This window comes from Lucilia cuprina, chromosome 2 (assembly GCF_022045245.1).
Source record: "Lucilia cuprina isolate Lc7/37 chromosome 2, ASM2204524v1, whole genome shotgun sequence".
NCBI classification, from domain to species: Eukaryota; Metazoa; Arthropoda; class Insecta; order Diptera; family Calliphoridae; genus Lucilia; species Lucilia cuprina.
In genome coordinates this window covers 69,683,891-69,709,929 of record NC_060950.1, presented here as the reverse complement: position 1 = coordinate 69,709,929, position 26,039 = coordinate 69,683,891, and the positions used below count along the sequence as shown (strand labels likewise).

General features: G+C 30.2%; 2 protein-coding genes across 3 annotated transcripts; one reads left to right on the top strand and one right to left on the bottom strand.

Annotated features, from left to right (window-relative positions):
* The first annotated feature begins 1,023 nt into the window (after window positions 1-1,023).
* On the top strand, window positions 1,024-13,798 carry LOC111679656 (lysine-specific demethylase lid). 2 transcript variants are annotated; one of them, XM_046945268.1, is made up of 5 exons: window positions 1,024-2,183; window positions 7,453-8,846; window positions 8,911-10,322; window positions 10,444-13,000; window positions 13,204-13,798. In XM_046945268.1, the coding sequence occupies exons 2-4, from the start codon at window positions 7,511-7,513 to the stop codon at window positions 12,955-12,957; spliced, it is 5,262 nt and encodes a 1,753-aa protein (XP_046801224.1). In that variant the 5' UTR covers window positions 1,024-2,183; window positions 7,453-7,510; the 3' UTR covers window positions 12,958-13,000; window positions 13,204-13,798. The 2 variants fall into 2 exon arrangements, with proteins under 2 accessions (XP_046801224.1, XP_023297014.2); XM_023441246.2 differs by having other exon boundaries at window positions 10,444-13,798.
* Window positions 13,799-23,787: 9,989 nt separating this feature from the next.
* LOC111679652 (very-long-chain (3R)-3-hydroxyacyl-CoA dehydratase 3) lies at window positions 23,788-25,516 on the bottom strand. Its single transcript, XM_023441241.2, has 5 exons — window positions 25,226-25,516; window positions 25,052-25,168; window positions 24,752-24,986; window positions 24,335-24,680; window positions 23,788-24,273 (listed from the first exon to the last, which is right to left on the bottom strand). The coding sequence occupies exons 1-5, from the start codon at window positions 25,373-25,375 to the stop codon at window positions 23,946-23,948; spliced, it is 1,176 nt and encodes a 391-aa protein (XP_023297009.2). The 5' UTR covers window positions 25,376-25,516; the 3' UTR covers window positions 23,788-23,945.
* Between the last annotated feature and the right edge of the window lie 523 nt (window positions 25,517-26,039).

Here is a 26,039-nt window from a genome sequence, read left to right as displayed (position 1 = left end):
ACCCATAAAACGCAATCAAAGGTTAATGCTCAATATTTTTCAAAATATTTCAATTCTAACGATTTGCAGAAGAATGGTTATTGTTGCAACTAGTATATGGAAAAAAGCTATGTATATATTTGAGATTTATCTAAATCTATAGCAAATTATAAAATATATCAATTTAACTGTATAAGAATATTGTTTGTTTTTATATTTAGTTGTATTATATCTCTATTTGGTGATAATTTTCAAAATGTCAATTTTCAAAATATTTAATTTTGTTAAAAAAAAGTTGAGAATACAAATGAAAATAAAGCCGGCATACAAACAACTTTATGACGTCGGCGTAATTTTTAGTTTCAGCCGTCGCCGTTAATGTTTGTCTGCAACAGAGATCTGCGCCATATCGACCTTTTACGGCTGATTTAAACCGTCGAAGACTTTTTACCTATAATCGGGCAAAAATGGTAGTCGGCTGAGAAACGCCCGCCTCTTATAAATATTTTATTTTTTATTTAATAACAAACACTCACATTACACTTTTTGGAATTATTACAAGGACGAATTCTTTAGAAATCGGTTCATTGCAAATGGACCCCCGTATAGATAATTAAAATTCATTAAATATATATAAAAATCGGTACAACAAAATTTTTACTATACTACAAATTTTGATAAATAGGGCTTTACTTTACTACTTAAATAAATTACGAGAATACTCAATTTTCAATAAATTAATTTATTTTTATTTTATTATTTCAATTCTTCGAAAAATTTTGTTTTAAAGTCTTAACAATTTCATAAAATGAATTTAATATATAAAATTTTCGTTCAATTAATAGAATAATTCAATATTATACTATTAGATTGAAAGGTGGAACAATTATATGTCAAATTAATAACACAATCCCTGATTATCATGTAAATAAAGTAGTTTGTAAACTTTTCGTAGTTAAATAACGCAGTCAAGTTATGTTTTTGCAGCCGGCTGACAAACGTTTATCAGTCGCCGCGGATAAATATAATGTCTGCCGACGACGTCAAAACAATACCTCGGCACAGGTTTCTGCGACATAATGTCGTCGTGTGAAAGAAAATTGTAAATCTTTGCACAAAAGTTAGAATTGCTCCTGGAATATAACCACAAAAAAGCTAAAAAAATAGAAGAAAAAACAAAATAAAAAACATTTCATGGTATTCAGACAATAAAAAGCAACAGCAAAGTGTTTTAAAAGCTAGAAACTTTTGGAAAAGTGATTTTTTAATGACGACGTCAATTTGCAAATAGCAGCAGCACAAGAAAAAAATTTTCTAATAAAAAAAAAAATTTAACAACGCTGTCTGCAAGGAATATTGTGAACAGATTTCAGAAAAGAAAAGCTAAATAAATGAACTGGAGTTTTGGAACTAAAGAAAATATTTAATATTTTTGCAATTGCTAATGAAAAAAATGCTAATCCCAAGACTATTGGCGAGCGAGGTCGATTTTTTCAAAGGCAAAGCTTAGCAGAGCTCTGCGAAATGCGTACATTCGATACCGCAGCCATTAAGGCAGAGAAAAAAGTGAAATTATTATTGTGTGTTAATCAGAAATTATATAGAAAAACTTGATATTTTTTCTTTAAAAACCTAAATAAATGTTAATTTAACAAGAGGATTTTGACAACATAAAGAAAAACCCCCTTAAAACAATACAAAGGAAAATAGACATTTTTGCCTATTTTGGGACTATATTTTTGCTGTTTTTCTGGCGATTGTAATAAAAATTTTGTAAAGTGAACGGTTCGGTTGGTCGTGGAAACGAATATAAAAATTAAAAAAAAATATATAGAAAAAAATATTGTGGTGTTTGAAAATATACACGTTGGTAGTTTTTCTAACATTTTTTATTGATAATTAAAGATTTTTTCAAAATAAATTAATAAAAATAAAACTTTTTTGTCCATTGTATGGCTGAATATTATGCAAAACATACTGTACTAAAAAAAAAGCTGGTGAACAAAAACAACAAAAAAAAGAAAGAACAATATTCAAGTGATTTTCGTGTTTCATTTAATCAGCAGCAGAAAAAAAAACCTGATTTTTTCCAATTTGGAATAGGATTTAAGCAAAAATATACAAGAAATTAAAAAAAAAAAACTAGGAAAAAAAGAAAATATATAAAAAAAGAAAAATAAAAACAACATTAGTGTGATTTAAAAGTAAGTAAACTTGATTAAGTAAAATATTTTCCAAAAAAAAAAACTAAGGAAAAAAGTTGTGTATTTAATTAAAGTTTTTGGAACCAAGAGTTACAGCGCGAGCAATGAAATTTTGCTTGAATAGAGAAAACATGCACAAACACACATATATTATGCACATACATTAACACACACACAAACACTCATATGTATATATACATTGTCTGTCCAACCAACCAACCATTTGTCTGTCTGTCCATCCGTTCATCTGGCTGTCTGTCTGTCGTTTTAGTATGTATGTTTGCCCATACAGATATTGAAAGAGGAGGTAAAAATATGATGTCGATTGAATCGAGTGTATATGTTTGTGTATGAATGTGTAATACTACTACTACCACTACTTTAGCTTTTCTCTCATATATAACGCTCATTTCCGTAAAGATTGTCTTAATTCCAAATTTTTTTACAAAAATAACTTTAAAAGTTTTTACAAATTTTACTATATTTTTAAAAAATATTTAAATAATTCTTGACATTTTGGAAAAAAGATGAATGAATCTTTTCTTTATTGTTACAAAAATCTCGTGAGTTTTTAACTTAACACATTGTTAAAGTAAATGAGCTTTATATGTACTATGTACGTTTGTATGTATGTTTGTCAGTGCGTGTATTGTGTTTGTTGTTGGTATTTTTTTTATTATTTATTTAACCACTATATATGAGAGGTGTGTAAGTGGTTGTAATATATTTTTTTATTAAATCTATTGTTTTGGGAAGATTATTTTAAACTTTAGAAATTTTTCCTAAAATTTTCAATTTTCCAACTTTGCATTCAATTTCAAATCAACTCAAACATAAGATCCTTTTTAAATACATCCTGTAGCTACTAAAGGGTGCAAAATGATTCGTTATCGCTTACTCTTAAATTTCACGAGTGTTAGTACAAATGTATTTTTTTATATAAACCTCGGTGGGGGTTGTTTGCCTGATTAACAAGAACAACAACATCAGCAGCAGCAAAAGTTCCATAAACGGAAAAAATCTATTGCATGAGAGCTTACCCCTTAACAAAAAAAAAAACTTAAAATAAAATTTGTGGTCTTTCAAACAATATTAATGATGAAACTTTTATTAAACATATTGCACTATTTTATTTAAACTATTAAAAACTTAACAAATAAATAGGTACCTTTTATAATTTGTCTATAATCTTGTTGTTAAAAGAAATGTAATTAAAATATTAAAGCTAATTTTTAAATAAGTTACTTATTTTAATGAAAAGTCTTATATAGAAAAATAAGATTTAATATTTATTAACAAATAGTTATTTATTAGTCATAAATAATGTAAATTTTCAACAGCTTAACAACCTGCCCATAGATCTTCTTTCTTTTCTTTTTTACTTTGCACTCTACATACCACCAAATGCCAGAAATTTGACAAAACTAAACAAAATGGCGAATTTCACCACAAAGTATTTAATCAATTAAAACAAGTATTATAAAATCTTTTTTTTTTAATTTACCCACTGAAAATAATCTATAAAATATTATTTATTTTATAAAAATAATAACAATTTAAAAATAACTAACAATTGTTAAAAAATCTATAAATGAGTTAATAACTTCATATAAAAAAGTGAAAAAGTGTAAAAACTAATTAATGTTTATCAATCTATTAATATCTCAATAAATTTTTGTGTTTTGTTTTAAATTTAGTAGAAGTGTTTTAAAACATAATTTTATTTTTTGTTTATAAATGTTCTATGGTTTTGCTTGTATTAATTGTGAAAACAATATGACTAAACTATTAGTGAAAGTGTTTTAAATAATATAATGTTAAAAAATCAAAATTTTTAATATTCTAAAATAAAAAACAAAAAATTAGGAAGAAATCGAAATGTATAAAAGTAATAAGATATGTCTTCAATATGTGTAAAGTGTGTATAAGAAAGTGATTTCTACTAGACTATAGGTAGAGCTAAATACTTAACTATAGCTCGAAATAAATACTAAAGTTCCGAATGTAAAACAAACTAAAGTGTATAATATACTTCAAACTATAGCCTAGACTGTAGTAGAAAATGTATTGTAGACAAAACTAGAATATATACATGATAGACTATAGACTAGACTGTAGACTAGACTATAAAGTAGACTATAGACTAGACTATATAACGGATTTAACTGAAGTCTGCACTTAACTATAGGCTAAATTATGGACTAGACTATAGACTAGGATGTAACTATAAACAAGACTATAAACTAGACTATAGACTATACTATAAACTAGACTATAGATTGGACTAAAGAGTAGACTATAGACTAGACTATACACTAGACTATAGACTAGATTATAGACTAGACTAAAGACTAGACTATAGACTAAACTATAGACTTAAATATAGCCTAGACTATAAAGTAGACTATAGGCTAGACTATAGACTAGACTATAGACTAGGCTATAGACTAGACTAGAGCGGACACTCGACTAGACAATCGATTTAACTGAAGAATGCACTTAACTATAGACTAAACTTTGGACTATACTATAGACTACACTTTAAAAGAGAATATAAACTGGACTATGAACTAGACTATAGACTAAACAACAGACTTGACTATAGATTATACTATAAAGAAGATTACAGACTAGATCAGACTCTCGACTAGACAATCAATTTAACTGAGGTCTGCACTTAATCTAGACTGGACTATAGACAGAAATGCAGACTTTACTTAGTATAGACTAGACTATAGACTAGACTATAGACTAGACTATAGACTAGACTATAGACTAGATTATAGACTAGACTATGGACTAGACTATAGACTAGACTATAGATAAGACTAAAGACCAGACTTGACTATAAACTAGACTATAGACTAGACTATATACTATACTATAGACTAGACTATAGACTGCACCAGAATAGACTAGAGACTAGAATGTAGACTATGCTATAGACTACACCATAGACAGGACCAGACTCTAGAATAAATTGTGTACTTTAGACTTGATAACAGTTTAGTCTATGGAGTAAATTATAGACTAGACTATTATCTAGACTAGAATTTAAAATAGTTTAGGTTAAATATTGGCTGCATAATAGTTTCTCTAAAAAAGATTAAACTAAAATAATTTTACAATTATTTTTTTATTAAAAAGAATCATATTTGCTTTAAACATCAGGGAAACCTTATAATCAACATTTATTTCCCAATTTAACCTTTTTATAATTTAGGTCAAAACTATAGAAATCTTTTTTTTTAATTTCATTAAACTCTTTTAATATTAATATTACTTTTAATATTAACTATAAAATTGAATAAAAGATTTCAATTACAATTGTTACAAGAAAATTTCATTTGTCACTATTTATAAAAGAATTTTATAAATTTATATTTGTTGGTTGGTTGGTTGGTTGGTTGATTCGTTTGTTAGTTTGTTTGTTATGAGCCAAAGGGTACATACATATATTGTTGTAAAGCCATTACGATGCACATTGTAAATATTGTGCCGCCAACATATTGTACTGCAACTCTCTACTATTAACATTCATTACAAACCACACATATTTCTTCTGCACTTGCGCAATATTGTTTGTATTTTTTCTTGTTGTTTTTTTTTTTTTTTGTTTTGTGAATACGTATCACCACATCTTGCCAACATAACCCCCTTGTCGGTTAAATTTTACTTACTATCATTTGTTTTATTTTTTATATTTTTTTGTTGTACTTATTCTTAACAATAACATAACATAAGTTGTAAACGTAGTCAACTTTAGACATATTAATATACTATTCTTTAAAAAATTGTTTGTTTATTCATATAGTAATATGGTAATATTTGAAGGATTTGTTAGAAATTTTCTTTTTAAGTTTTGTTAAGTCTTGGGCTTTTTTTCTAAGAGACTTTAGGTAAAGTTATATATTTTTAATTTAATTATTGTATGGCAATTTTTGTGTTTTGTGTTAAAAAAATAAAATCAATAATTTGTCAAGTGTCACTTTATAGGCAATAAAATGTTAAGTTAAAAAGAAATTTGCTCAAAGAACTTGGAATGTGAATAAAATTTTAAATAATTTTTTGTTATTTAAAAGTTTTTTTTTCTAATTTGTTGTGTTTTTTTGTTCATATTTTAATTTATTATAATTTTAACTAATTGTTTTTAAGTTTAAAACATTTACTAACAATAACAACAAATTTAATGAGGTTTTACCACTCAGTAACAAATTAAATTAGCTTTAACTGTGTCGTAGGTGGCAAAATATTGTAAATTAAATACTGTAATTATTTAAAAATCTTAACAAAATAGTTAATATTGTCAAATGTTTTGCTTGACAGTTGTAGACATGGCCAGACTACAGTCTCGACTGTAGACTATTTTATAATCCATACTTTAGTCTAGACTATAGTCCGGAATGTACATTAGGCTACACTAGATAATAGGTCAACCTATAATCCTTACTAGAGTTCAAACTAAATTCCAATCTATAGTCTCAACTTATGTCCAGATTATAGTCCATAGAACACTAAAAATAAAATTAAACATCTTTCTAATTAGATATCTTTCTAATTCTAATAAAATTTCTAAAACTGAACAAACACCACTTGCAGTTACTTTAGATTTTCACCATTTTGTCAACTCCAGCTTTTGAACTCTAAAGAGCAAAACTTGTAATAAAAAAAATCTTTTATAACACGTTGTCAGGGATATTATTTCCATTGGTGATGTAAACAGGATCATGTATTTCAATTGATTTGATTTTCATTTCTAACAGGCGGAAAACAAGTTGTGTACAATAACTGATAACAAAAAAAAAAATGTAGTTTTACCCTTAAGCACTAGTAAAGCACAGTTATCAGTGAAAACTCCCTTTAATAATAATAACAATAAGAAAGTAAAGGAAATAGGAATAACTATCTTAATTACCACAAATTTTTCGTTTTTATAAAAGTATCACCCCCCTTACACGATACACTCGAAAGTTAATAACAACAGCAACAATAGAGGAAGCATACAACGTAGCCTTTTCAGTGCATATGCAATCATTATGATGAGAGTGTATTGTAACACACAAACTGTGTACATGGGTGTGTGAGTGTGTGTGTCTGTCTATTTGAAAAAGTTAGCGAACACTTTCAACCCCAAAACTTTTTGTATTATTGTTTAGAGCATTTGTTTTCCGTTTTTTTCCAAAATGTTGTGTTTCCATTGAATGGAATTATGTAAACAACTTGTATATATCGTTTGATTTTTAATAAAATAAATATTTCTCGCTTGCAGACTCCTTAAACACGCGACAGATAGAGTAGTAACTTTAATATAGAGAACGCAGAGAATAATGTCCACAAAGACAACCGCTTCAGCCGATAGTAGTAGTAACACTACCGCCAGTCCAGCCGCAACTTCGTCAATGTCTACTGCAGCAAATGGTTCCACAACGCCCGCCAGACGTCTACGCACCAGAACCTCAACCGGTGGTAATGTAAGTGGTGGTGAATCAGCTCAAAAGAAATATGGCCCACTCACCGAAAGAAGTGACTCAATTTCCAATGCGTCTAGCACGACTACAGGAAATGAAGAGAAACCAAGTGCAAGTAAAAAATATCACAACAGTTGTCCTCAACCGCCCACCAGTTCTGGCCGCAAAGAAAAGAATCATTCTCAACCGCACAGCTCCAGTACTTTCAATATGAATAAAACGGAAGAGTTTAACTTTGATACACCCTTGGAGTGTCCAGTGTTTCGCCCCACAACGGAGGAATTCAAAAATCCTTTGGCTTATATCAGTAAGATACGACCGATTGCCGAAAAATGTGGTATAGCCAAGATTTTGCCACCAGAATCCTGGTCACCACCGTTTGCAGTGGATGTGGATAAATTGAAATTTACGCCACGTGTTCAACGTCTCAATGAATTGGAAGCGAAAACACGTGTAAAACTAAACTTTCTTGATCAAATAGCGAAATTTTGGGAATTGCAGGGTTCTTCCCTGAAGATACCCATGGTGGAGCGCAAAGCACTCGATCTTTACACATTACACCGTATTGTTCAGGAAGAAGGTGGCATGGAGCAGACAACCAAGGAACGCAAATGGGCCAAGGTAGCAAATCGCATGTCTTATCCTTCAAGTAAGAGTGTTGGTGCCACGCTTAAGGCCCACTATGAGCGCATTCTTCATCCTTTTGAGGTCTATACCTCGGGCAAAGTTTTGGGACAAGGTAGTGCTGGTACTGTAGGCAGTCCAGATGTTAAACTAGAAGATGGCACCGATTACAAGGCCCATGAGATACCCACACGTCAGCAAATTGCACCACCCAATGAGACCAATGCCAGGCGTTCCAAACGTTTTGCAAATTCTAGTGCCAGCTGCGGCTTGGGCGTTAATCGTGGTGGTGTCAAAACTGAGACCAAGGAAGACTTTAAACGCGATTTATTAAGTTGTTTCAATGCTTCTGCAGCTTCAGCCGCCAATCGGGCTAATGCTGGCAATGGCATTGCCGGCTCCGCCCAAAAGAAAGCTCCCGATCCCAATGCTGCCGTGGATCCTTTAATGAAATATATTTGTCACATTTGTAATCGCGGTGATGTAGAGGAATCGATGTTATTATGCGATGGCTGCGACGATTCATATCATACGTTCTGCTTGTTGCCACCTTTATCCAGTATACCAAAAGGTCTGTATTGCAGAAATGTAACAAAAATTTCTAATTTTAATAATATCTTATTTTCTCTTTCTAGGCGAATGGCTTTGTCCACGTTGTGTGGTGGAAGAGGTTAGCAAGCCCACTGAAGCCTTTGGTTTCGAACAGGCCGAACGTGAATACACTTTGCAGCAATTTGGTCAGATGGCTGATCAATTTAAAATGGACTATTTCCGTAAGCCGGTACATTTAGTGCCCACCGATTTGGTGGAGAGAGAATTCTGGCGTATTGTTTCCTCTATCGATGAGGATGTTACAGTGGAATATGGCGCAGATCTTCATACCATGGATCATGGTTCGGGTTTTCCTACAAAAAGTTCTCTCTACTTGTTGCCCGGAGACCAGGAATATGCCGAGTCGAGTTGGAATCTAAACAATTTGCCTCTGCTGGAAGACTCTATACTGGGACACATAAATGCCGACATAAGCGGTATGAATGCTCCTTGGATGTATGTGGGCATGTGTTTTGCCGCTTTCTGTTGGCATAACGAGGATCACTGGAGTTATTCTATAAATTATTTGCATTGGGGTGAACCGAAAACCTGGTATGGTGTACCCGGCAGTTGTGCTGAGCAATTTGAGGAAACCATGAAACAGGCTGCCCCCGAATTATTTGCTTCACAGCCCGATTTATTGCATCAGCTGGTGACCATTATGAATCCCAACATCTTAATGAATAATGGAGTGCCCGTTTATCGCACCGACCAGAATGCCGGTGAATTTGTGATAACATTTCCTCGTGCCTACCATGCCGGTTTTAACCAGGGCTACAATTTTGCCGAAGCGGTTAATTTCGCTCCAGCCGACTGGCTTAAAATGGGTCGTGAGTGTATAAATCATTATTCGATGTTGCGTCGTTTCTGCGTTTTCTCGCATGATGAACTTGTCTGTAAAATGGCCCTCGAGCCAGCCAAGCTGACGTTTGGCATAGCCACTGCTTGTTACATTGACATGGCAGAGATGGTTGATTCGGAGAAAAAATTACGCAAATCTCTGTTAGAATGGGGCGTTACCAGGGCAGAGCGCAAAGCATTTGAACTGATACCAGACGATGAACGCCACTGTCAAGAGTGCAATACAACATGTTTCCTTTCTGCCGTCTCATGTGAATGCACAAAGACTATAGTCTGTTTACGCCACTATACTGTCTTGTGCACTTGTCCACCGGATAAACATACTTTATTATATCGTTACACACTCGATGAGATGCCACTGATGTTACAAAAACTCAAATCTAAAGCTCAAAGTTTCGAGAGATGGTTATCACGGTGCCGGGACATCGTGGATGCCAATACACCTACTTCAGTAACCTTGCAAGAACTCCAAGAGTTGTGCAAGGAGGCGGAGATTAAGAAGTTTCCCTCGTCTCTATTAATTGATCGCCTTAATGCTGCTGTTTTGGAGGCAGAGAAATGTGTTACAGTGATTCAACAGTTGGGTATAAATAAGGTAAGAACCTCATTTCTTAGCATCTAAATAGTTTAATTCTTAGTTCTTGTTCAGATTAATTTCCACATAACTTCAGTTCTATAATATACTAAACAATGTTTATATATTACTCTCATTTCAGGTTCGCACCCGTTCCGATAATAATTTGGAAGCTGCACAGTACAAACTCACTATGGAGGAACTTGAACTTTTCGTTCAAGAGATCGATAATCTTTGTTGTACCATCGAGGAAGGTGTTTCAGTGCGAGAACTCTTAGTTTTAGGCAAACAATTTGTAGAACGCACCAATGAAATGCTAAAGCATTCATTAGATGCTCTTGAGGAATCGGAATTGGAAGCCATAATCGGAGAAGGCAACTCACTGCGCATTGAATTGCCTCAAATGCAGCAATTAAACATGCGACTCAAACAATTAAAATGGTACAAACGTTCACAAGGCCTAAGGGCTGCCAGTGCAAAACTTACTTATGATGACGTTAAAAATTTGTTACATGTAGCAGCGGCTGAGATTGCTCCCACAGATCCCATAATAGACGCAGAAATACGCAAGCTGCAAGAGATTGGAGCCTCCATAGAAGCATGGGAATGTCAGGCGAGCAAATATTTTAATTGCAGTACGCAACGACATGAACTGGTGGAAATTGAACAATTCCTTAAGACCGCTACTGATATAGAGGGTTTGGTGCCTTCTTATAGTGTACTAAAGGATGCTCTACGTAAGGCCAAAGAATGGTTAAGGTCTGTTGAACAGCTGCAAGCCAATGACCACTTTCCCTATTGTCATACTCTAGAAGCAATTGTCAATCGTGGCGCGAGTATACCCATTAGACTGGAGGAACTTTTGCGTATGCAGGGACACCTGAAAAGTGCTCATGACTGGAAGGAGAATACCGAAAGAGCATTTTTAAAGAAAAACACCTTTTATACACTTTTGGAGGTATTAATGCCCCGCGGAGAGTCTGTCATTATTGACTCGGATTTAAAGAAAAAATTCGAAGATGATTTTGTTAAAGAAATGAATCCAGCACAAATTGTGGAATCATTTAAAATAGCCGAGGAAAAGGAATTGCGTGATATGCGAGAACACAGAAGACAAAATATGACTAAGAATCCTCTGCGCGATGACTACTGCCTCTGCAAATCATCTTTCCAGGGTGTAATGTACAATTGTCAATTATGCCGAGATTGGTTCCATGAGGACTGTGTACCGCCTCCGCCACAAACGAATTGTGCTGCAGACGAGGGTCTCAAAATGAAGTGGTTGTGTCCTTCATGTGTTCGTTCAAAGAGACCACGCCTGGAGACTATATTGCCCCTGTTGGTGTCCTTACAAACGTTACCCATACGCTTGCCGGAAGATGAAGCTCTACGTTGTCTAGCGGAAAGAGCCATGAATTGGCAAGATCGTGCCCGTAAAGCCCTTACAAGTCCCGATGTTACAGCTGCCTTGGAAGTTATAGCTGCGGCGGCCCAACAAAGGAATAACAAACAGAAGAAACGTAAAGGCACCAAGGAGGCAGGAGCAGCACGCAAGCCACGACGCAGTAGTCAACGCAACTCCAAAGATGAGGGTTCCGACAATGGCGATTCAGATGATGAAGGACGCTTACATATAGTGGAGGAAAACTTTAGTAATGATGAGGAGGAAGAGGGCGAAGCAAATGCAACGAACGATAACGCTAACAATACACACAATGGTCTCCAGCTGCAAAAGTTATTGTCCGATAGCGAAACAGACAATCTCGATGAACTGATGATGGAAGGCGACCTGCTAGAAGTATCACTCGATGAATCACAAGAACTTTGGAGGGTCCTTTCCACAGTACAACCAGCCCAGCCTTCCGAAGCAGCAGCACTCGTTGAGCAGCATCAAACCATGCTTAAGCAACAGAACCAACAAAACCAACAACCGCCTTCCAGTGTCAATTCAGCAGCCGAAGATTCCAACGACAGCTTAATGGTACAGAGCAGTCCCAACAGCACTAGTAATAGTGGCAGCGGCAATGGACGCTCATCAGCCAGTGTGGTTAAGAAGCGACGTTCTCTGGATCCCACAACGGGATGTCCTGTGCCCAGGAAAAAAATTGCCACACCGAACAAACATAATGCCGGATCTAATACAACTACGACGAAAAAATCCTCACGGAAATCAGATGCCAATAGCAAGTCTGCAGCTGCAACAGCAGCCGATGACAATTCCGAGAATTACACACCCACCAAACAATCAAATGGCGGTAACCAAAATCAAAACAATAACAGCACTGCTTCCGGTTCGCAAAAGAAACACCGGAAACGAGTGGGAGGCAATAATAATAACAGCAACAACACTATAACGGCTAGTCAAAAGAAGAACTCTCAAAGAGCTCAAATGGCCCAGCAGGAGGATGACGAAGAAGAATGTCGTGCCGAAAATTGTCACAAACCAACCGGACGCGAAGTTGACTGGGTGCAATGTGATGGCGGCTGTAACGAATGGTTCCACATGTATTGCGTTGGACTCAATCGCAGTCAAATCAAGGCAGATGACGACTACATTTGCATACGTTGTTCAAAGAATGTAACCGTAACCACAACGGGTGGCGGAACAGCAGCAGTGACGACACAACAAAAAGGCCGCTCCCAAACGGCACGATAAATGTTGATGATAATGATGTTAAAGGCCAGCCGTCTAACTAATAGTAAATATTTAATCGATATTATATTTAACAAAACAAAAAAAATCTGAACAAAAAAGAAGATTCTGTTTTAAATGGGCATAATATTTTTTTTTTTTTTGAAACACACACTTTAATATACCTCCCTAACCCCAGCTACTCCCACATGTACTTCTCATACTACAACTACTACAGCAACTTCTATATTACTTTGTTTTTCTATTTAGTAACAAGAGAATTATGAAAATACAAAACACACACGCAAAGCCAAAACAAATCAAGCCAAGCAATCAACCAACCAACAAACCACTGAAATATGAAGTAAATGAATAAATGAATTAAGTTATTTTTGCACAGAATTCCTTTAACACGCAGCTAAAAAAAAACTTTATTTTCGAAAACACAACTTAAACTAAAACTCAAAACGACGATGAGCCAAACATCATCCAATTGTTAAGGAAAGAAAGAAACAATTACAAATGAATTGAAATGATGACAAACCAGAAGAAGAAATCTGCACTTGCAACTTGCAACAACTGTATATGGAAAGCATAATTAATAAGAATTATATTTAGCAAACAATGTATTTAGTTTTCTTCATTTTTTTTACAGAAAGTTTTAAGCAAGAGTTAGATTTTTTCTCGACAATTTGCTAAATTGTTACTAATTAAAGAGAAATACTTTAGATTGGTAGTAGTTTTTTTGTCTGAATTTTCTTTTTTTTTATATAAATATAAACAATATATATATAAAGAAATATATAATATTTTTTATGATTTTACTGAGAATAAAAGCGATAACTTATATGTAATTTTTATTTAATTATGTTAGTTTGTATTTGTAATTTGTAATGCTTAATTAGTATGTAACACTCTGCCCAATAATAATAATAATAATATGATTAGAGTATAGCAAATATATATGTGTGTATATACATATAAATATTTATTATTACATACATACATATATGCATATATATATTTATATATACTTAAACAAAAAAAGAAGAAAAAATTTAAAAAAATAAAACAAAAGAAAATAAAAAAAAGTAACAATGAGTATAAGAAAACGAGAAAAAAAGTTCTATAAATAATTACAACTAGATTTAAATACATAATATACATATGTACAGATAATATACTACGATATGTATGTATTATTTGTAAAATTTTGAAAAATATAATAAAACAAAATTTAATCAAAAATAATAACAAAAAACAACCAATAAATTATAGAAAAAAGACGAAGACTACAATGAAAAAACAAACTTCTTCTAAACAGACAGCAGGACTGACTGACACTGTCAAAGACTTATCAAAGACACAAATTTTGGACCTTACGTTTGCATACCTTTATAGAGTTGAACTTTAGCCTATAAACACATTTATTTCTTTTCTTTTTTTAAACATATTGTACATTTTTTTATTTCTTCCTTTTTTTAACGTGTAAAGATTTATTTAAATTAATATTTTGACTAATATAATACATTTTGATTACATTTTTTAGCATATAGAATCCACACACACACACACTTACACAACCGTACATATATATACATAAATACATTAATAAATAAATACATACTTATATATATATATATATATATATTATATATATTATATATATATATATATATATATATATATTATATATATATATATATATATTATATATATATATATATATATATATATATATATATATATAATATATATATATATATATATATATTATATATATATATATTATATATTATATATTATATATATATATATATATATATATATATATATTATGAACCCTTAAATTTAAATTTGATGTAATTCTATATAATTAAAAACACAAAAAAAAAACAAAATAAATGTAGTATTTTAAACATTAGTTTAGTTTCATTTGGTTTGGATGACAAGAAAGGAAATCACTTTGATGCAAAACATGAAGGATGCATTTAACAGTTATGGTGCCATTCTATCCTGTTCACAAGACCAAAAGAGTAAAAATCACTTTTCTCACTCTCACTGTTTGTTTAATAAAATCAAACTTGGAAATATTTTACCAATATTTGTTTTCTTAAGGAAGCTATTCAAACAGTTGTTCAACAACTAAGATCTAAACTGTACTGCTGATAGAACCATGTATTGCCAAAATTGAGCACGAAATGCTTATGTGAGTGCCGATGTTAAGACGGGTTTTATAAGCAGAAGCATCATGGCAGCAATCCGCTAGAATCCCCACGAGTTTACACCAGATGGAGGAAAACTTTCGTAACAATAAAGAGATCGATGTTAGGACGGATTTTAGAAGCAACGCAAAGTTGAAAGTTGGTGCAACTTGACAGCAATCCGATAAGGATCCACCCTGGTTCACACAATTAAAAGATCGAAGAAGAAGCAAAGGTAATCGTAGAATATTAAAATTCTTTAAACATTTCTCTTATTTTTTTATATTGCAATGGTAAATCTAAAAATTTTGTGAAATTTGCATTAAAAATTCGAATTTGTAGCAAAAGTTTGATTATTCGTGAAATTTAAAATTTTGTTTTAAATTTATGCCAAAATTTCAAATTTTGTTTTGATTTTTTATCATAATTTTGAATTTTTACCAAAATTTTAAATTTTTACCAAAATTTTGAAATTTTACCAAAATTTTGAATTTTAAGCGAAATTTTTAATTTCTAGTAAATATTTAGTATTTCACAGTGAAATTTTGAATTTCCTGTGAAACATCGAATTTCTAGTGAAATTTCAACATGAAGTTTCAACTTTTACGAATATTTCGAATTTCAAGTTAAATTTTGATTTTTTAGTGAAACATTGAATTTCTAGTGAAGTTTCAACTTTTTTTTTTGGAAAATTTGAATTTCTAGTTTAATTTTTCAATTTGTTGTAAAATTTTAATTTGAAGTGAATTTGAATTTCGAAAATATATTTTGAATTTTTTAGTAAAATTTTGATTTTTTATTGAAATTTTTAATTTTTTAATGAAATTTTGTATTTCTAGTGATATTATTGATGTTTTTATTCGAATTGGTAGACGAATTCCTAGTGAATCTTCGTTCTAGTGAAGTTTCAACATTATAGGAACATTTCGTATTTTTAGCAAAATTTTAAATTTTTAGTAAAATTTCATATTTTTATTGAATATTTTAGCAAAATTGCTCATTTTTAGTAAAATTGCAAATTTTTAGTAAAATTGTAAATTTTTAGTAAAATTGCAAGTTTCTAGTAAAATTGCAAATTTTTAGTAAGATTTTGAGTTTTAGGTGAAATTTTGAATTTTTAGTGAAACTGTCAAACTTCTTCGTATTTTACAAATTTCAAATAAAAATTCGGGTTCCTAGAAAAAATCTGAAATTTTACAGAAATTTCAAATTCATTAAAATTTTTTGTGATATTTCAATTTAAAAAATTTTAATTTTCAATAAAAAACAAAATTTTCCTAAAATTTTGAATTTTAAGTGAAATTTTTAATTTCTGGAAACTTTCGTTTTCAAAATTCTAGTAAAACTATAAATTTTCTGTAAAATTTCAAATTTTTTAATAACACTTTGAAATTTCAACAAGTGAAACTTTAAGTCATATTTCGAAATTTTGTGTTCCCACGAAATTATATTAAAATTTCGAAACTAGTAAAATTTCAAAAATTTCCTATGAAATATTTCGAAGTTCTATATCATGTAAAATATCGAATTTTTAATGTGATTTTGAAAATCTAGTAAAATTAAAATATTTTACTGAAATTCAAAATTCTAGTGATAGTGAAATTTCCAATTTCTAGTGCAAATTTTAAATATTAAGTCAAATTTTCAATAACTCTTCGAAAATCCTGTAAAATATCAAATTTCTAGTCTAATTTTGAATTTATTGCCAAATTTCCAAATTATTGATAAAACTTCGAATTTCTATTGGAATTTTGAAACTTAAACTTTCAAATATCTAATGAAATTTCAAAAATAGAGGGAAATTTCAAACTTTAGTGAAAATTTTGAAATATTAGTGAAATTCGGTGTTCTAGTAACTTATAGTGAAATTTTGAATTACAAAAGTTTTCAAAAATCTAGATAATTTGTTTGATTTTTTGAAAAAATTTGTTATTTAATAGCGACCTTTTTAAACTTAACTGTCAGTCCTTACAATGATAACTTGTCATTTCCTGTCAGAAGAAGAAATAAAAACAAAATACAACACTGAGCTTTTAATACCGTTATATCTACAAGAGCGACCATATTATTTCCTTTTTATGCGTGCTTTTCCCTGTTTTCTATGAAGGCAATTTTGCATGTTTTTGTTTTTGGTCTCATCTAATTTCGGACATAACTCTCTAACTTTAACGCTTTCTCTCGCTTACACTCTCACTTTCTCTCTCTTTCTCTTGGCGTGTGAATACTGACTGGTGCGTTAGTTTTTTGAATTGCAAAGGAAACAAATACTCCAGTTGTGTCAGTCATTTAACCGTTGATGAATTTAGTAATAACTTTTTCGCAACTACTGTCAGCTCGTACAAATACAACAAATTTTTAACGTGCTAAAAACAACAAGAAAAAAAGAAGCAAATAGAAAGAAAAAAAACTTGTTAAAATAAAATTTATATACACATATAGAGAGATATTTTTTTTGTACAACAGCAATTTCGCAAGTGAATAAAAAGAAATTTAAATATTTAAAAAAAAAATGTTAAAACAGTGCAAAATAATAGAAAGAAAATTATAATGGAAAAGTCTGCAAACAACAAAAAAAAAAGTTTTATTTGAAAGATAAAAGTGAAAATTAATAATTAAACAAAAAGTGAGTGATTTTTTTTACGTATCTACATATTTGTATGTGGGAATGAATGTGTATGTTGGTGTGTGTGTGTGTGTGTGTATGGATGGATGTAAGTGTGAATGTATGAATATGTGTATACGAGTAAGTGTATAGCAATTTGGAAATGTTGCCTTGAAGCACCACACACAGGAGTGATAACTTATCCATAACAGAAAAAATGGAAACACAAAAAACAACAATTTGTATAGAAAATAAAAAAAAATGTATAAGGAGGTGGCCAACAATGAAACAACTAACTAACCAACCAACCCACCACCAGTCACACAAGGGACACTAACTTTAGGACAATGGTCTATTTAACAAAGTTATTAACATATAAAAAAGGCACAAAAAAATCATAATTGTGATTTTGATTTTCCACAACTAATTGATTTGACTTGATTCCTTTGCCTTTGAAATGGTTTGTTTTTAATAAGCAGACACACATAGACACATTAACTTTGTTAGCTGCTGCATGAGTGGGAGGTGAACAATTTCGCATTAACCCTAAATGACCGCAACACCTTTTCTGTGTTCTTTTTAAAAGTAACATTTTAACTTGTTTCTATTCAACGACGACAGGCTGGCATTTAAAGCTGACATTTATAACACATTTCCTAACACACCCCCCTGCTATTTATTGGGGCCATACAACAAAGAAAAATTGCCTTTATTTCATATTTCTTTTAGATCATAAACTTTAATAATCGATTTTAAAATATTACCAATGTTCATTAAAATTATAAATTTTTCCAACACGCACATAGACCAACAACAAAAACAGCAACAACAACATCATGTCATGTACTTGAACTGAAATATTTAAAAACAAAATACATACATACACTAACAACAATAGCAAAAACATTTGCAACCAACAACACACTTTATGGAAAAAAATGGCTCCTTTATAGAGAAAAGAATTCAACAAAGAAACAACAATTTCTTAAAAAAAAGTTTTCTTTAACTTCTGTTTGCTGTTGTTATTGTTATTGTTGCTTTTGTGTGTTAAACCCTTTCGAAGAAAAAAAATATGAAAACATTGTAGAAAGAAATGTTGTATATTATTATTGTTCTTGTTGTTATTGTTATTATTATTATTTTACCATGCCTTCAGGTGTGTGTCCTTCAATGGATTTTTGTTATATATTTTCTTTTTTGTGTACTCAACTCATCATCATCATCCATACTAATTTTTTTAGTATGTACAATAGATACGAGGGTCGATAGAATAGTATTTTATACATAATAGGATTTTAAATAATTTTAAAAGTTTAATAGAATAGATCAATTAGAGCCCTAAAGTCCACAATATCATGGACTTAGTTCCTTAGAGTTTTCATATAATGGTTCCATGTATGAATCTGGAATGACATCTAATAATAGATATAGACATAGATATTTCAAATAACGCCTGGTTGTTGTTGACACTAGGCACCATCATACTAAATTTGGGCTTTTACTTTATAAGGACGCTTCTTATCATATTCATGGAGGGAAAATACACGCCTGGTGCCAAATTGACATCAAAGTGTTGATAATTTTTCAATAACATCGGTTGCCAATGACAATGCAACGTTGTAAACATTGCAACAATTTGTTATCAAAATCTAAATTTTATGCACATCCGTTGTCTAAATGTTAACATATTGGCACTTTGGTGTCAATTTGCTACCAGGCGTGTATATTTTTCTTTCCCTCAGTGTTCTCGCTGGGGTCAGCACGTAAGCACGAAATATACAGAGATGTCACTTTTGACATTTTAAAAAGTCTAAAATCAGCTTTTGTTTGATTTTGAAATTGTATATAAAATATAGCTAAAAATCTCATTGAAATCGTTTTGTGCGAAAGAGAGGGAAATAGTTTTTTGTTCGTGACGCCTCTGTATACCCTGTGACATAGGGTTTGAATGATCTTATCCACCGATCTACATATATACACTTTATTTATAAAAGTTAATTCCATAGATGGTGTAATGTATAAAAGTTTAATAGTAAAAAAAGCATTTTAGTTAAAATTTCGTTGTTCATTTCGTCAACATAACTTCTCAAACCAACCTCGTTATAAAAAAAAACTAATTGTGTGAATGTTAATGTTTATGCATGAGTGAGTGTGCTTGTATTTATAAACATATTATGTGTTATACATGCAATTTGTATTGTTTTTGTTAAAATGTCATTTTCATTCACACAAACAAAAAGCCACAAACAAACGCAAACATTCCTGCATGCAAACAAACATTTAGAGTTATTTGTATCTGATTTGTGTGCAATTGATTTGTTGTTGTTGTTTATTTAACATTTAATATTATAACCAAAACTATTTCTAATTTTACCCCCATATTCCCCAGTGCAAGTTCCGCTCATTGTCCTTCCATCCTTTCGGCCGTCTGTCCATTTACCACATTCATAGTGCAGTAATTTGGAGTGTCCTTTTTTTGAGTTATTTTATAGTTCATTGTCTATTGGTATATGTACATATGTATGTGTGTGTGTATGTTTAAGTTTGCATGTGCTCTTGGTCAGAAATAAATAAATGAATCGATGAGAATGATGAGGTTGGCTTTTTTTAAACTACAATATTTCGCGAAAAAAGTTATTTGTTCAAATATATACATACATTCATACATATATATGTACAGTGTTTGTGTGTATAATATATAATAAATGCATTTTTCTGTTTGTATCCCTAAACTTTCATTTTTTATTATATTGCCATTCTTTTTTGACGGTATTATTCACATCAATGTTACTATCAAACGAAAGTGTGAAAAAGCTCCAAAATGCAAAAAAATATATTCAATGTCAAATTTGTAGAATACCTATATGAAAAAGTTTTCAATGGAATATGTCTAGTATAACAGTTTTCTCTGTTATAAAAACTCAATTATTCAGTATTTTTTAATAAAAAGTCTAGATCAGAAAAGTTTTTATGGAAATTTTTGAGAGATTACATTTTTTTCTACATAAAAATTTTGTTATAGAAACTTTCTGAGTAATATTTTTTTTCTATAGAAAACTGTGTGTATTAGTGATTTTCTACAAAAGCATTTATATGCAACAGGTTTTTTACAAAAATCTTAAGTAAAAAATGTTTTTATATATTTTTTTCTATAACATTTTTATGAAAAAACAAAAAAAAAAATTCTTACAAGAAAATCTATGTATAACAGTTTCTGTTTTTAGAAAAATTTAGGTGTGACAGATTGTTTTTAAGATAAATTTGTGTATAACAGTTAAGTTATATTAAACATCTTAGTATAACAGTTTTTTCTAAACAAAAATTTGAGTATAACTGTTATTACTGTGACTAAATCTGAGTATTAAATTCATTTTCTATATTGTGTAGAAAAATCGGAGTATAACAGTTTTTTATTTTAAAAAATATTATTATAAAAATGTACAACAGTTTCCTTAATAGAGTATAATCATGTTTTCTCCTGAAAATTATGTGTTTTTATAGTTTTTTTTCTATAGTGTATAGGAGTTATTTCTATTTATAAATATTAGTATAACAGTTTTTATATAAAATATATACAAAATTTTGTATAACAATTTTTGTATAAAAGTTTTTTCTATAAAAAATTTGTGTATGACAATTTCTTAGATAGAAAATTTGTGTTAAACAATTTTTTTATATAAAAAAATTGTGTATAACAGTTTTTTCTATAGAAAGATTTCTGTATAACAGTTCTTTCAATAGTGAAATATATGTATAACAGTTTTTTTTGGTAAAAAGCGTGTATGACAATTTCTTAGGTAAATTTTTGTATAACAGTTTTAAATAAAGAAAAATTTGTATTTTAAAATTCGAATAACAGTTTTTTATATAAAAGTGTATGACAATTTTTTAGATAGAAAATTTGTGTATAACAGTTTTTTTATATAAAAAAATTCGTGTATAACAGCTTTTTCTATAGAAAGATTTCTGCGTAATAGTTCTTTCAATAGTGAAATATATGTTTTTTTAAAGTAAAACGCGTGTAAGGCAATTTCGTAGAGAAATTTGTGTATAACAGTTTTTAATATAGAAAAATAATTTTAAAATTGAAATAACAGTTTTTTGTGTAAAAGATATAAAAAAAATTTAGAACAGATTTTCTATACAAAATGTGTATATAACAATTTCTTAAACAGAAAATTTGTGTATAACAGTTTTTCTATAGGAATGTGTATCACGATTTTTTTTCAATATAAAAATTTTGTATAACAGTTTTTCTATAAAAATATTTGCGTATAACAGTTTTATCTATAGAAAAATTTGTTTATAACATTTCATTCTATAGAAAGGTTTGTGTATAGCAGTTTTTTCTAAAGTAAAAATTTGCGTATAATAGTTTTTTTAACATAAAAATTTGTGTATAACACTTTTTGTATAAAAATATTTGTGTATAACAGTTTTCTCCATAGTAATATTAGTGTATTAAAGGTTTTTCTTTTAAACATTTTGGTATATAACACTTTTCTCTAGAAAAAATTGTTTACAACATTTCTTTTCATAGAAAAGTTTGCGTATAACAGTTTTTTCTATAGTAAAACTTATGTATATTATTATTTTTTATAATTAAGTTGTCTATAACTGTTTTTCTGTAGTAAAACTTTTATACAGAAGTTTCCTCTAAAAAACAATCTTTGGGTATTATGGGTTTTTCATTATTAAAATTCGTGAAAAAAGTTTCTTCTATAGAAAAATATACTCATAATAGTTTATTTCTATACATAAATCTGAGTATAACAGTTTTTACAATAAAAAATCTTATTTATAAAGTTTTTTCTTTACAAAATTTCCAAATTATAATAAATATTTTAAAGCACAAAACCGCTAAATAACAACATTTAAGTTTTTCTACAAACATTGTTTGCAAACACTCACTCACACATACCCTGTGTGTGTGTTTGTTTTTTTATGTATGAAAACTTCGTTGCTCTTTAACGAAATAACGAAATTTCCTTTTCGTGTTTGTTGAAGAAAGTTTTGTTTTTGTTGTTTTTTTTTCTACTGTTCTTATTCTTTTTGTTCTTGTTGTTGGTGTCCTTGTTGCTCATTTCTAAAACTCTTGGACAAACACTGTTGCTGTCAGTAGTTGCTTTTGTTTTTTTTATTGTTTTTTTTCGTTTTGCATTCTTAAGAAAGTTTTTTACATTGACTGTTGTCGACTCAAAAAAAAAAAGAACAAAATAAATAGTTATACTCAATTTGAAGTGGTGTTTTCTTTAGTTTGTTAAAATTTTTTAAAAAAAGTGTTTATAGAAAAATAGTTTATTTTAATTTTAAAAGTGATATCAGTTGTGGAAAAAGTTAAAAACATTCTGCAATTCTCAATTTAACAGCAGTGAGTAAAGAATTTAAATGTGTGAATTATTTTTAACAATTAAGTGAAAGTGTTCGAGATCTCTTTAGGAAGTTTGCCAAATTCATGATACATATTAGGAGAGCCCCAAAAAGCTAAATTGTTTAAAAGCGTCTTTGCCAAACTGTGTTTAAATAGTAAGAGGCTTCCAAATGCTTTAAAATTGTCTAATGTTCAAGGCAATGCCTTCTCAGATCCTAAACGTTGTTCGCTAGTGCCTTAGGTGGGAACGAATCCACGACCTCTGGTCTAACAGACTTGCCGCCCTATGCAAAAACGATTATTAAGTTAACAATGGTTATTAAAACTTGTTTTTATATTGAAAAGAGTGTAGTAAACTATTGTTAACTTTACTAATCGTTTTTGCGTAAGGCCCTTGTACACTAACAACTAATCTACCGTTGGCCGCTTCCGCCTCTCAATTTATATTAAGTAGAATGCTTTCGTCCGAATAAATCTGAGACGTAGTAACTTGTTATTAAGGTAATTGGAGGGATCGTTTGATAGAGTTTAGGATGGATCGTACTTTATTTGTAAATTAATCTATTATTAAATCTCCTTCTGGCAGCCGTAATTCTGGGCTTCATTTCGCAGCTGACAGCTGCTGCTGGGCACTCAATAAAAGTAACTTTTTACTTATTTAATAAAACTCCATATTATTTGGTTTATTTGATTTAGGAATCATTTGTTTTATTGCAATAAAATATGTGTCTTTTACAATTAGATGACAAAAATGTTCTTACTTCGAATAACTTTACACAACACAATAAAATTTGAAAATGTATTATGATAAGTAATAAAAAAAACTTAACTCAAACTAATCACTATATTTACGGACACGACGTTTTTTATTCAATTTCTTGGCGCGAGTCTTAGACATGTGAGACATAAGGAAAAATGAACCCGGTAGAATAAGTAAAATTAAATAGATTTTCAAAAATGTCGGCATATCAAAGGAAAAGTTCCACCTGTTGGGCATTTCCACACTAAAACGTTTGGTTTCCTCGAAATAGGGAATATTGCGTAAAATAATAATGCCCTCACACAAAATACCCATAGGGTACAGGGGTATCCAAATGGTGTAACGCAACCAGGTTAATAAACCAAATTCTCGCTTCAAAATTTGACTAATATAGTAGGGATATCTAAAAATATGAAATTTAAATAAGTATTTGTTTAAATTTAAAGATTAACAAGTAAATTTACCTAAAAACTTCCACTAGAGACCATATAAGAAATACATAGAACACTGCCGGCTTGGTTTGCATGCGTTCCTCAAATTCTATCATGAAAAACAATACAAAATTGCGCCCTGTCACTTGCATAAAAGGCACTAGCGGACTGCCTTTGGTATAGCCGAAAATGGGATGCAATACTTCCAGATATTGCATAAGTTGTATAAACTTCATGGCATTGCCTACAGCGGCATAAGTTTTCGTAATAGAATTGACACCATCACGATAATACAAAACACCCATAACGCTTAATATATACAGGAAACCAATAAACTGGGCCAAATTATAGAAAACCATATAAACTTTTTTGGAGCTTTCTATAAAAATAAGAAAAATACATATTAAACTCATATTAGGAAACCATAATGGAGTATTATGTTATACCTACCCTTAATATAACCAATTTCTTCTTTTTGTAAACGATCATATTCTTTGGAATAATCTTCTATAACATCTCTAGGTTTTTCATCCTCTAACAAATCGTCTTCGGTAAGCCAGCGTTCAAAATCTATCTTTAGCCATTGGGGTTTTTGAGGAGTAGCCACTAGACGTGGCCACCAACCGTCTGTCAATTTCTTAATATTAAACTCCACTTTGTGGTCATTCACTTTAAAGGTCGATTCCTATTAAACAAATGTATCCATATATTATTCTTTGCTGTTTTTGTTTTTAAACAACAACACCTTACCTCATCATCTATGAAACCATAAAAATGTATTTCAAATTTGTAATCATTTATGCCCCTAGCACCCAAACCTTTGGCCTTAAATTTCACTGTCTTTGTAGTAAACTCTACCTCCGGATTCTAGAAAAAAGGACAGCTTTATCCATGTGCTACATTTGGGTGTAGTATTCTATTTACCTTGGCATCCTTAAGATCAACTTTTAAAGTAATTAGTTTATCCGTTTGAGCCCAATACACAAATGGACTTAAGTTTTGAACACCGGCATTTGTGTTGTTTGTCGTCTGTTTAGTTTTATTAATATCTTTTTCTGTTTTAATTTCAGCCATTGCTTTTTCTTAAGCTTTTCTTTTTAGAAAAAGCAAAGTTTTTCCTTTTTTTCTAAAAGTGCTTGAAAAAAACTATACCAAAATTTTAATACACCAATTTTTACTTGAATTTTCCCTAAAAAAAAGACTAATAGACAATTGACAGTTTTGGAGTCTGCGCGTAAACAAAAACATGATGGTGGTTATTGGTTACTTTTTGGTGTGTACAGCTGTGCTAAACAGCTGTTTGAATGTTAATGTAAATAACAGCAAATGTTTTTTTTTACATTTGTTTTGCTTGATAACCGTTAAAAGAATAATGTTAGGGATTATTTTGCGTGAATTTGAAAATATTTAAAATGAATTTTTGTAAGTTGTTATAATGTTCCAGAGAAAGATAAATAGATAGATTGTTTGATAGATAGATAGATAGATAGATAGATAGATAGATAGATAGATAGATAGATAGATAGATAGATAGATAGATAGATAGATAGATAGATAGATAGATAGATAAATAAATAAATAAATAAATAAATAAATAAATAAATAAATAAATAAATAAATAAATAAATAAATAAATAAATAAATAAATAAATAGATAGATAGATAGATAGATAGATAGATAGATAGATAGATAGATAGATAGATAGATAGATAGATAGATAGATAGATAGATAGATAG

Coding starts and splice junctions, on each gene's coding strand:
- LOC111679656 (XM_046945268.1), top strand. CDS start 7,511: ATGTCCACAAAGACAACCGCTTCAGCCGATAGTAGTAGTAACACTACC. Junction 8,847..8,910: donor TTTATCCAGTATACCAAAAG/GTCTGTATTGCA, acceptor TTCTCTTTCTAG/GCGAATGGCTTTGTCCACGT. Junction 10,323..10,443: donor AACAGTTGGGTATAAATAAG/GTAAGAACCTCA, acceptor CTCTCATTTCAG/GTTCGCACCCGTTCCGATAA.
- LOC111679652 (XM_023441241.2), bottom strand. CDS start 25,375: ATGGCTGAAATTAAAACAGAAAAAGATATTAATAAAACTAAACAGACG. Junction 24,987..25,051: donor ATGGTTTCATAGATGATGAG/GTAAGGTGTTGT, acceptor TTTGTTTAATAG/GAATCGACCTTTAAAGTGAA. Junction 24,681..24,751: donor AGAAATTGGTTATATTAAGG/GTAGGTATAACA, acceptor TTATTTTTATAG/AAAGCTCCAAAAAAGTTTAT.